The 12,761-nt window shown below is 41.8% G+C and overlaps 1 protein-coding gene across 9 annotated transcripts in view; it reads right to left on the bottom strand.

Annotated features, from left to right (window-relative positions):
• The window catches only part of WDR27 (WD repeat domain 27), a 347,331-nt gene that overhangs the window by 242,262 nt on the left and 92,308 nt on the right, over positions 1–12,761 (bottom strand). For all 9 annotated transcript variants that reach the window (XM_077120888.1, XM_077120884.1, XM_077120890.1 and 6 more), the window contains 2 exons: positions 5,601–5,690; positions 245–366 (listed from right to left, as the gene is read on the bottom strand). In XM_077120888.1, coding sequence (XP_076977003.1) covers positions 245–366; positions 5,601–5,690 — 212 coding nt within the window. The remainder of the gene's footprint in view (positions 1–244; positions 367–5,600; positions 5,691–12,761) is intronic.

A 12,761-nucleotide genomic window follows, 5' to 3' on the forward strand; every position in this document is an offset into this window, starting at 1 on the left:
TGTATATACATATTTAATTCAAGTTAATATTCAATTAGTATTTTCAGTGCATTAAGCAAACTCCTGATTTGTTTCCATTTCCCCATCTTCTGGTTCAGAAAAAGGACGGGGCATGTAAGAAGACCCTCCGTACAAAGCCATGGCTCTGCAGACCCCAGCTGTGCCCACCCCTGGCCCCGCCCCCGCCGCCCCTGCCCTGACCCCGCCCACTCCCGCCCCCAGCCCTGGCCCCAGCCACGGTTACCAGCAGCGGAGTGGATCCTGCCCTGCGCACCGACCACAGCCGCAGTGTCCGGTCCTGCGAGGCGGAGACCAGTAGCCGCTGATCGTGGCTCCAGCCCGCTGCACTCACGGCGCCATCGTGCCCTTAAGAAAGTGACAGCATGAAAGGCAGTAACGGGGTTTGCATTTACAAATTAGTAACCAAGGAATATTACTCATTTAACATTTGTATAAAACTCACTGAGAACTGTACTTTTAAAGGTACTAAATAACATTTCTGGAGGCATTTCCTAGCTAGAGTGACATCGGGGCAACTGACACACCCAACGTAAGGGATTTTTCTCCCCATAAAGGCTTAATAAGTTCTAAGGGAGTTTTTTCCCCCAAACCACAAAAATATGAAGTTCAAAATTATGCGTGCATCTGTGTTTTTCTTAAAAGAAGAAAATTATAAAATACAGTATTATCTGTGTATTTCATGATAATTGTCAAATATTTTAGGGAACTTATTCTCTTAACATTGAAGGAAAAAGTCAAAAAGACTGGACACCCATGTATAATTTGATCACCTGTGGTGGTAGATTTGAAGCGTTTTATCTGAATTCAGATAGTTTTTTTGACTGTTAATTTCTGAAGGTGCTAAAGGATTCGTCTTTAAACATGTGAATATAAACAGCAAACAATATTTTAATATTAAGCTGCATAAAGGTTATGTTAACAAGTAGATTTTATTAATGTACCCCATAGGGGCTTTTGAAATATTATATGAATAAAAATGAATGAGTCAACTGAAAAAAGAAAAGAAAGTTCATCCTTCATCACTGGGTCAAAAAAAGAAAGCCATTTGCATTTCACTTATCAAAATGCCTGAGAAAGGTTCTGAAATGATCACTGCATCCTGTTTCTTTCTGCCGTTAGGACCCATGTGATTTTTTTTGTCTTTACCCTCTTTAGCCTTGCTTCTAACAAAGAAAGAACTGGTAGACAGCCAAAATATGTCTTACAATGTAGCCCCATCTTCATGTCTGGAAATCTGAATAAAATTGTTTTTAAAAATCAAAATTAACACTAAACGACCCATGATTATCATTTACTCCATTCCCACTCCTTTTATAAAAAATTGAATTGATGGTTAGAAAGGAAATACACTAGTGTGGACTAGGGACTCAATATACAGTCAGCAAGTGCCCGAAACCACCTGTATGGCACTGGCAATGCCGTGTATGTGCAAAGGACTCTCCACTCTGGACCTCACGACCAGCCAGCGGCCTTAGGGAGGCAGGGGGAATTCCCGGGACCAGATTAACACAAGGTTTTCCCCTGGGTCCCATCTCATTTCTAGATCCAGGTTCTTGAGCCTAGCACCTGACCCGAGACATACTCTGATTTCTACACCCTGCCTTGCCCTGCACCGTTTCAGAAGGGTAACAAGGCAGGAAGGACTGGCCCTGAATCCTAAAATAGCCTTCTAATACTACCACTACCTCATTCCTCAGAAAAGTGGCAGGCAATCAAAGATGGCCAAAAATAAAATTGTTTGAGTTTGTCCCTGGAAATGAAAAAGTGTGAAACCATGGCTATGTACTTAATAGTGAGAAATGGGAAAAGGGCGGAAAAGTATCAAAGCACAAATGTGGGAAAGCTATCTGAGGAAACTGCTCTGTGTGTGCAGCCACAGGGCCCCCTTAATTAAAAACAGGTGAAGTATGACACACACACATGAAAGAAAAAATTAGAGCAAGACTTTCTTTACATTTTAGCAAAGCTGTATATCCTCTGACCCTTCCTAGTAATGCCACTAGAAACAGCAAAAAGAAAAGTGATTTACCACTCCACTCACAGTGTATTGAACAACATATGATCTAAGACCTTGCCCAAAGATCAGAGTCCATCTCTGACAGCGAATCATTTTGAGATTTTAATTGTAGAGAATAAGTAAGCATGACTATTAGAAAAATTCTTCTTGTAGCTGAACTTTCCTCTCTGGAGTGACTCTCTCCTCTGTGTTGGTCTCAGCATATGACTAAGCAAGATAACTGAGCAGCAGACAACGCACCACAATCTTGTCATATCATAGTTGTCAGGAAACCACAAAAAGGAAGTGAGAAGAAAGCAAAAACACTAACAAATAAGTACTAACAGTTCTGTAACATGGCATCAAGCAGGCATGCAGCTGAAATTTAATGAGCAGCACGACGATGGAAATAACTCTGCTGCCCTCTCGTGCAAGTTGCCAGAAGTTCTAGCAGAAGTGCCCAAAACCCAGAAAGCCCTACACATTCTTCACCACGACCAAGCTAACAGCAAGAAAGAACACAGTGGGAAACTACACATATCGTTATCATTAAAATACGTGATCTGAGGTACTTTTTTTTACCGAATATTACTTGTGTCTGAGACTCTACATTCCACGAAAATCGTGTCCACTGAAACACATCTGCTTTGGAAATCTGGACGGCAGCAGTCCAGTCCGTTTATCCTTTCCCATGGCTCCAGGGCCTCGGCAGTGCTTCCTCCACAACTTCTGATGGAAGCAGGACACCCAGGCCAGCCGCCGCACTCACAAGGTGACGAGGGTCAGGACAGACGATCTGTCAGAGGAACCCAGAGGCAGAGGGACCCATTCTTTCTGGGCCCGTACCCCGGCCCCTAATGCGGCACGATACTGACTCAATTACCAAATAAAGCAAAAGCCATAACGGAAGCCGCACCTTGGCAGGTCTCTGCCTGTGCCCCATGTCACAGCGTGCCCTGAAGCACTGGCCTGGGGTTGTAATTGAAGGACCAGGGACAGGTTTTCTAAACCTTAACATGAGGACAATGGGAGCTCTCACAAGACTTGACAAAACAGGGCTTCCTTTTCTCTTCTAAGCACTAGTCCTAGACATACAGACAACGTGGGAACATTGTGGCATGTCACACACACACCACTGTGGAAACCAGAGGGTTCAAAATTAAATACAAAGTCCCTCAAAGCACAAAGACTCTATTTCCCACCTGTACAGTGTGACCATGAGGTGAAAAGCCAGGTTTCATCACCCTCTTTCCAAGTTCATTGCCATTGCCTATCTTGTATTTTCCAAACACGTCTTCTCGTCAGAACCCAACATAAAAGCCTCCAACTTGTCTGATTATTGTTTTCCCCTGTGGTATGAATGGCGAGTTCTAAAACTTATTATGGATAGGACTATAAAACCCTACCCAGGAATCCTCCTGCTTCTCCAGCTGCTAGGGACTCCCACTTGAGAAAAACAGTGGACACTATGAGACGCCACCTAGCCAGGGGAGCCCGGCCGGTTCACCCTGCTCAGCAGAGGGGGACACAAAGGAGAGAATGACTCAGCTGGGGCCAGACAGCTAGAGACTATGAAAACAGGAGGTACGCCTGGGTCTTCCATCAGACTGCTCAAACATCCCATCCAAATGGCTTTCATTTAATTTAAATGCCTTGAGATTTCCTGATTTTGATTTCAGACTATAATTTCATTATTTTTCATACTACTCCATAATTTCTCATTAAACTTAATATTTCTACATAACTGACCTGAAATTCAAATATCATAACTGCGCCTCACTCATATGGTATATTCCATGATGAGGTAGTTCTCATAATAAAGTTTTCAGATTCCTTCATCAGGAATTTTTTTAGCATCCACTCTGTGCTGGGCACATAGCAAGTGGTTGGGATGGAACTGAAGTACTAGGAATTTAAACGTTTTTTTATGGAAAAAAAACTCTAAAATATAAAACATAAACACAAAACTTTTATTAAATTAATTAGTATTATTAATGGTTTCCAAACTGGGGTCCGTTTCCTGTGCTCTCAGAAGGCCATGATTTCTCTATGACAGACTTAACTATCTTCATTTTTACCATATTCAAAAAAACAAGAATTTGCTTGGATTATGATGAAGATAAAGAACCCATTTTCCTGCTTTCTGGAAAGGTGCAGGGAAACCTCCCATGCTGGAGTGCCCAGCAGAGGCCAGTCCACCCAAGGCGTGCAAGGCGGAGGAGCAACCAGAGCAGGGGACATCTCAGGAGAAGAGAGCAGCCACTGCCTGCCTCATCCCACCACACTTTCCTCTCCAGGTGCTACAACCATCCATCGATGCACAGAGCAGCAACACCTATGGCCTGTGCTCAACCCCTGAGAAGCCGAACGGGCTGCAGAGGCCTCAGGACCCTCCTTAACCGGCACATGCCAGCAGCCTGTCCCACTCTCCCGCTTCTGCTCATCTAGATGCCAGGTCTTGGGTGTTGTCTCTTCCTTGTCCAATTTCCTTTGCGGGTTAAACTTCAGCCCTATGGGATTAAGGCCCACCAGCATCCGGGCCTGGCCCCTAAGCTTTCAGGTGGGGCCAAGCCCACAGGGCCAGGGGCTAGGGGGCAGCGCATGGACAACCCTTCTAAGGAGATCCACAAGGGCAGCAACTGCCCAGCTCCACACATCCACTCTGAAGTGCCAGGAGTATGATGTGTAACTTTCCACAGGGAGTACCCAGGGGGCTTTGTGTCCAGAGGTGTCACAGAATTTACTGGAATTACGTGGACAGTATGGCTGCATAAGTGCTATGGAGATGATCAAGGCTTCCAGGCCGTGGTCAGAAGAAAAGCCCACCCTGATGCAAGCAACCCAACAGTGAGATTTCCTTTGGCGCAGATGCTGAAGCAGCTCCGCTTTGGGGCCTCTGCTTATCAGCAGTGGGGAGCACGAGCCCTCGTGGGTGCCCCCCACCCGGCCCGCCCCACGTCCACCCCCAGGATCCTTCAGGGAGCGGCTGAGGGGAGCAGCAACAGAAGGAGCAGCCATCACAGCTCTGCTGGGCTCTGCTTTCTACTGACAAGTGTAAGTTTCAAAGTGAGAAGTGTCTGGAACCTAATGAAGAGTTGCAAAATTTTAAAGTTTTAGAACTAGGAATCTACATATATCAGGGTTATGAAGTTCCAACACAGTCATTATAGTACCACTGCTATTATGTCAGCCATAAATCTATTTTCTTAAAAAAAATGATTTGCCTTGTTATGTTTATAAAAACGCCTAAGTAAAAATCCTACTACCTTTCAAAATATATTGTGATTAAATATCTATATAAAATTCACTTCACTTATTGCCCTAGAACCTCAACAAATGTTTAGACTCTACATTATATGGCAACATCCACAAAATAGCATTTTGGTCTCTTTAGTTTAAAAGAGTTCAGTATATCTATTTTATTAAAATCTCATAATTTCCTTCCTCAAAGTTAAGCCTCAGTACTTCTCTGTTGCTATTGTTTTGACAATACAAACCAAAGTAGTAATTAGCAATTGATAATCAGGAACAGAATGGGGTCCATCCTTAAATTCACACTAAAACGAATTAAAACAAATTTTACCTGAAAACACAGCTGGTGTTCCATTAAGGTTGGCATCAAGGACTAGTAATAAGTGGTTGGCTAGACCACAAGCCAACCACTGGCCATCACCTGTTTAAAAAAATATATTAAGAAATATTTCTAATAAATAAAGGACATTATCAAGAAAGTAAAAAGACAACAAAAAGAATAAGAGAAAATAGCTGCAAATCATATATCTGACAAGGGTTTAAAATCTAGAATATGCAAAAAAACACAACAACAAAAGAAATTCAGTTTAAAAATGGGCAAAAGGAAGTGGGGCAGGGCCAAGATGGCAACTTAGTAAGGTGTGGGGTTTAGTCTGTCCTCCAGAGCAGCTGGGAAATAGCCAGGAACAGGACAGAACAACTGCTGGGGCCACTTCAATGACCGGACACACAGCATACTCCAGGCTAGACAAGCTGAAGCGGCTACGAACGCCCCCCCAAAACCATGAGTCCCCAAGCCCGCAGGCTGGTGCCCCTCCCACACAGGCTATTTCCCGGACGGGAAAGGAAAGAGACTTTACCAGCAGTAGGGGCTGAGCACAACCGAGCTCCAATTGTGGAATTAACTAACAAATTCTGACTACTAAAAACAGGCCCCCAGCTCAGTTGAACCTCAAGTAAGAGTTAAAGGTACTGAGTTTTGCACTGGTGCAGAGGGGGCGGGGCTGACGGAAAAATTTTAAAAAAATAAAAAAAAAAGAGGTTTTTTTGGATCAGAGAGCACATAATACTTGAAAGGGCCTGGGCCCTGAAGGAAAGGAGAGGGCACATAGGACCTGGAGACACACAAAGCAACATACCAACAATCAAGAGGTTAACCTCTTGATTGGCAAACCCGAGGAACTGGGCTCTTGCTCTGAAAATGATTCTTCTTTTTCTTTTTTGTGGCTGTGTTTCTATGACTTGACTATTCTTTGGATACAGCTGCAGAGCTTCTCAGGCTCCAACTGCCCCAGGCATGGGCAGAATTGAGCTTGTTTGAGTGTTTGCCTGGAACCCGTGACTTCCCCAGGAGAGGGGTGGGGCCCACCTCAGGTGCAATCCCTCCCTCAAGGAGTTCAGACACCAGGGTCTGGAAAATGGGAGCAATTAAGGTCCGCCTACAACCTTTCCTCTGTCTTAACCAAGACGCAGCAGGGAGAGTCTGCTGAAATTAAAGGTACTGCATCATCTTATGCTGGGGGGACCCACAAGCAGACAAGCACCACATACTGGGCAGGACAGGAAAAAACAAAGTCCAAAGGCTTCATAGGAAAGTCTTTCAACCTGCTGGGACTCACCCTCGGGGAAACTGATGCAGTTGACTCTTTCCTCCTGAGAGGAGGCCAGTTTGGTCTGGGAAAATCTGACTGGGGTATATAATACCTCAGTAGGCCCTCCTAAGGGGGGTAAAAAAAAATAAGGTACCATACAGGCAGGGCAAGAAACAAGAACTGAAAAATTCTGATATGTTAAATAAAACCTAAGCTAGAGGTGTAGAATAAGCTGAACTGAATGTCAAAGAACAAACAGACAAAAAAATCATCCAGCAAGAAAATCCTAGGCAAAAAAAGTGAAAACAATCTCCAGAATAAACTGATTAAGGAAATTAAATGCCTAGATGCCAGCAAAAAAAAAAAATCATACTAGGAAAACTGAAGATATGGCCCAGTAAAAGGAACAAACCAAATTCAAATGAAATACAGGAGTTGAAACAATTAATTCAGAATATTCGAATAGACATGGAAAACCTCATCAAAAATCAAACCAATGAACAAAGGGAGGATATAAAGAAGTCAAGGAACGAACAAAAAGAAGAAATCGAAAGTCTGAAACAACAAATCGAAGAACTTATGGGAATGAAAGGCACAGTAGAAAAGATGAAAAAAAAAACAATGGAAACCTACAATGTTAGATGTGAAAAGGCAGAAGATAGGATTAGTGAACTGGAGGATGCAACATCTGAAATCTGGCAAGCAAAAGAAAATATAGGGACTTTCGGGCCAAGATGGCGGCTGAGCAATGTGCGCGCTTTAGTTTGTCCTCCAGAACAACTACTAAAAAACCAGAAACAGTACAGAACAGCTCCTGGGGCCACATCAGTAACCAGACACACAGCATACCCCAGCCTGGACCAGCTGGACTTGCTGCGAGCCGGCCCAGAACTGTGAGTTCCCCAAGCCGTGGTGGCCGGCACCGCTCCCCCACAGGGTGCTTCCAGAGGGGAAAGGAAAGAGACTTTGCCAGCAGCGGGGGCTGAGACCAACCAAACGCCAATTGTGGAATTAACTGACAAATTCTGACAACTAAAATTAGGCCCCCAGTTCAGGTGAACCTGGTCAAAGCAGAGGTCACGCATTATTGCGCCAGTGCCACGGGGGCAGGGCTGACGGAAAAAGAAAAAAAAAAAGGAAGTGGCTGTGTTTCTAAAAAGGCTTGACTGCCTTTGGATACAGCAGCAGGACTTCTCAGGCTGCAACTGCCCGAGGCATAGGCAGAAACGAGCTTGTTTGTGGGCTTGTCTGGAGCCTATGCCTTCCCTAGGGGAGGGGTGAAGTCCAACTCAGATGGAATCCCTCCCTCAAGGAATTCAGACACCGGGGCTTGGTAATTTGAAGCAATAAAAGCCAGCCTGCAACCTCTCCTCTGTCTCCACCATGCCCCTATCAGGGAGAGTCTGCCAAAGTTAAAGATACTGCATCATCTTATGCTGGTGGGACCTGCAGGCAGATAAGCACCACATACTGGGCACGATAAGAAAAACAGAGTCCAGAGACTTAATAGGAAAGTCTTTCAACACACTTGGTCTCAACCTCAGGGGAAAAACAACTCAGGTGACTCTTTCCTCCTAAAAGGAGGCCAGTTTGGTCGGGGAAAATCCGGCTGGGGTCTATAATACCTAATTAGACCCTCCTAAGTGTGGGGGGTAAAAGGCACGATACAAACAGAGCAAGAAAGAAAACAAGAACTGAAAAATTCTCCTCTGTTAAACAAAACTTAACCTAGAGGTCCAGATAAAGCTGAACTGAATGTTAAAGAACAGAGACACAATAAGTTCATACAGCAAGAAAATCCTAGGTAAAAGAAGTGAAAGCAATCTCCAGAATTAACTAATTAAGGTAATTAAATGCCTAGATGCCAGCAAAAAATAACAAATCATACTAGGAAAATTGAAGATATGGCCCAGTCAAAGGAACAAACCAACAATTCAAATGACATACAGGAGCTGAAACAATTAATTCAGAATATATGAACAGACATGGAAAACCTCATCAAAAACCAAATCAGTGAATTGAAGGAGGATATAAAGAAGGCAAGGAATGAACAAAAAGAAGAAATAGAAAGTCTGAAAAAACAAATCATAGAATTTATGGGAATGAAAGGCACAGCAGAAGAGATTAAAAAAACAATGGAAACCTACAATGGTAGATTTCGAGAGGCAGAACATAGGATTAGTGAACTGGAGGACGGAACATCTGAAATCCAGCAAGAAAAAGAAAATATAGGGAAAAAATGGAAAAACATGAGTAGGGACTCAGGGAATTGAAGGACAATATGAAGCGCATGAATGTACGTGTTGTGGGTATCCCAGAAGGAGAAGAGAAGGGAAAAGGAGGAGAAAAACTAATGGAGGAATTATCACTGAAAATTTCCCAACTCTTATGAAAGGCTTCAAACTACAGATCCAAGAAGTGCAGCGTACCCCAAAGAGAATAGATCCAAATAGACATACTCCAAGACATTTACTAATCAGAATGTTGGAAGTCAAAGAGAAAGAGAGAATCCTGAAAGCAGCAAGAGAAAAGCAATCCATTACATATGACGGAACCCCAATAAGACTATGAGTAGATTTCTCAGCAGAAACCATGGAGGCGAGAAGACAGTGCGATGATACATTTAAATTATCAAAAGAGAAAAACTGCCAACCAAAAATTCTATATCCAGCAAAATTGTCCTTCAAAAATGAGGGAGAAATTAAATTTTTTTCAGGCAAAAAATCAGTGAGAGAATTTGTGACCAAGAGACCAGCTCTGCCAAGAAATACTAAAGGGAGAGCTACAGACATATATGAAGGCAGAAGAGAGAAGTGTGGAGAAGACTGTAGAAAGGAAGAGTATGAGTAAAGGTAAAAAGAAGGAAAATTAGAAGGACATACAAAAGCCAAAAGGCAAAATGGTAGAGGAGGGTACTGCCCGGGCAATAATAACACTGAATGTTTATGGATTAAGCTTCCCAATCGGGGGACATGGACTGGCAGAATGGATTAGGGAACAGGACCCATCTATATGCTGTCTCTACTCAAAGGACATGAGGACAAAGACACAAACGGACATTTGCACACCAATGTTTATAGCAGCATTATTTACAGTTACCAAGAGATGGAAACAGCCAAAATGTCCATCAACAGACGGGTGGCTAAACAAACTGTGGTATATACATACGATGGAAAATTATGCAGCTGTAAGACAGAATAAAGTTATGAAGTATGTAACAACATGGATGGACCTTAAGGACATTATGCTAAGTGACATTAGCCAGAAACAAATGGACAAATACTGTATGGGTTCACTGATATGAACTGACATTAGTGAATAAACTTGGAGAATTTCTTTGGTAACAGAGACCATCAGGAGATAGAACTAGGGTAAGATACTGGGTAATTGGAGCTGAAGGGATACAGGTTGTGCAACAGGACTGAATGCAAAAACTCAGAAATAGACAGCACAATACTACCTAACTGTAATACAATTATGTTAAAACACTGAATGAAGCTGAATGTGAGAATGATAAGAGGGATGAGGGATGGGAGCACAATTGAAATCAGAAAGATAGACGATAAAGATTGAGATGGTATAATCTAGGAATGCCTAGAGTGTATTATGACAGTGATTAAATGTACAAATTTTAAAAAGTTTCTGCATGAGGAAGAACAAAGGAATGTCATTACTGCAGGGTGCTGAAAATAGATGGTAATTAATACTTTAAAATTTCAACTTATATGTGAGACTAAAGCAAAAAATGTTTATTTGGTACAAAATTTATATTTTGACCAGTGCATTTCCTAATATAACTTATGTAGTTAGCTTGGTTGAACAACATAAGTACATGGAACCTGGGGTAGGACATGAGATTTTGTTGGTTTGTCCAGAGTGATGCCCCGATGAATCCCAGAGTGATTTGATCAGTGAGCAGAAAAGTATTACAAAGTCCCCTTTGGGGAATGGTGAGAACGGGGGAAAATTCAACCTCCCCAAGTTGAATTATTGATATTCTCACAAGCAGTGTGGACAACCAAAGCTATAGGCTGAGCCCCCAGTCTTGGGGTTTGTTCATATGAAACTTAACCCCACAAAGGATAGGTCAAGCCTACTTAAAATTAGGCCTAAGGGTCACCCCCAAGAGAACCTCTTTTGTTGCTCAGATGTGGCCTCTCTCCAGCCAACATAACAAGCAAACTCACCACCCTCCCCCTGTCTATGTGGGACATAACCCCCAGGGGTGTGGACCTTCCTGGCAATGTGCGACAGAAATCCTAGAATGAGCTGGGACTCAGTATCAAGGGATTGAGAAAAACCCTAGAATGAGCTGAGATCCAGCATAAAGGGATTGAGAAAACCTTCTCGACCAAAAGGTGGAAGAGTGAAATGAGACAAAATAAAGTCTCAATGGCTGAGAGATTCCAAACAGAGTCGAGAGGTTATCCTGGAGGTTATTCTTACACATTAAATAGATATCACCTTGTTAGTCAAGATGTAATGGAGAGGCTGGAGGGAACTGCCTGAAAATGTAGAGCTGTGTTGCAGTAGTCATGTTTCTTAATGATGATTGAATAATGAAACAGCTTTCACCATGTGACTGTGTGATTGTGAAAACCTTGTGTCTGATGCTCCTTTTATCTACCTTGTCAATGGATGAGAGGAACATATGGAATAAAAATAAATAATGGGAGGAACAAATGTTAAAATAAATCTAGTTTGAAATGCTAGTGATCAATGAAAGAGAGGGGTAAGGGGTATGGTATTTATATATTTTTTTTCTGTTTTCATTTTATTTTTCTGTTGTCTTTTTATTTCTTTTTCTGAATTGATGCAAGTGTTCTAAGAAATGATCATGATGATGAATATGCACTATATGATGATATTGTGAATTATTGATTATATATGTAGAATGGAATGATCACATATTAAGAATGTTTGTGTTTCTTGTAATTTTTTTAAAAAATTAATTTAAAAAATTAAGAAAAAAAGAAAAGAAAATATAGGGAAAAGAATGAAAAAATATGGGCAGGGACTCAGGGAACTGAATGACAACATGAAGCAAATGAATATACATGCTGTGGGTGTTCCAGAAGGAGAAGAGAAGGGAAAGGAGGAGAAAAACTACTGGAGGAAATAATCACTGAAAATTTCCCAACTCTTATGAAAGACTAAAATTAAAGATCCAAGAAACAGTGTACTCAAAACAGAATAAATCCAAATAGACATACTCCAAGACACTTACTAATCAGAATGTCAGAGGTCAAAGAGAAAGAATTTTGAAAGCACCAAGAGAAAAGCAATTCATCAAATACAAGGGAAGCCCAATAAGTATATGTAGATTTCTCAGCAGAAACCATGGAGGCAAGAAAACAGTGGGATGATATATTTAAGTTACTAAAAGAGAATATCTGCCAACCAAGAATTCTATATCCAGCAAAGTTGTTCCTCAGAAATGAGGGGAAAATTAAAATACTTTCAGATGAAAATTTACTGAGAGAATGGGACCAAGAGACCAGCTCTGCAAGAAATACTAAAGGGAGTACTAAAGACAGATACAAAAAGGCAGAAGAGAAAAGTCTGGAGAACAGTGTAGAAATGAAGACTATCAGTAAAGTTAAAAAGAAGAAAAATTAGACATAACATATAAAATCCAAAAGGCAAAATGCTAGAAGAAAGTATTGCCCTTACAGTAATAACACTAAATGTAAATGGATTAAACTCCCCAAACAAAAGACATAGACTGGCAGAATGGATTCAAAAATAGACCCAACTATATGTCTACAGAAACATATCTTAGACCCAAACATAAATATAGGTTGAAAGTGAATGGTTGAGAAAAGATATTTCGTGCAAATAACAATCAGAAAAGAGCAGGAGTAGCTATACTGATATCCAACAAATTAGACTTCAAATGT

The sequence above is a fragment of the Tamandua tetradactyla genome, chromosome 11 (genome assembly GCF_023851605.1).
Source record: "Tamandua tetradactyla isolate mTamTet1 chromosome 11, mTamTet1.pri, whole genome shotgun sequence".
NCBI classification, from domain to species: Eukaryota; Metazoa; Chordata; class Mammalia; order Pilosa; family Myrmecophagidae; genus Tamandua; species Tamandua tetradactyla.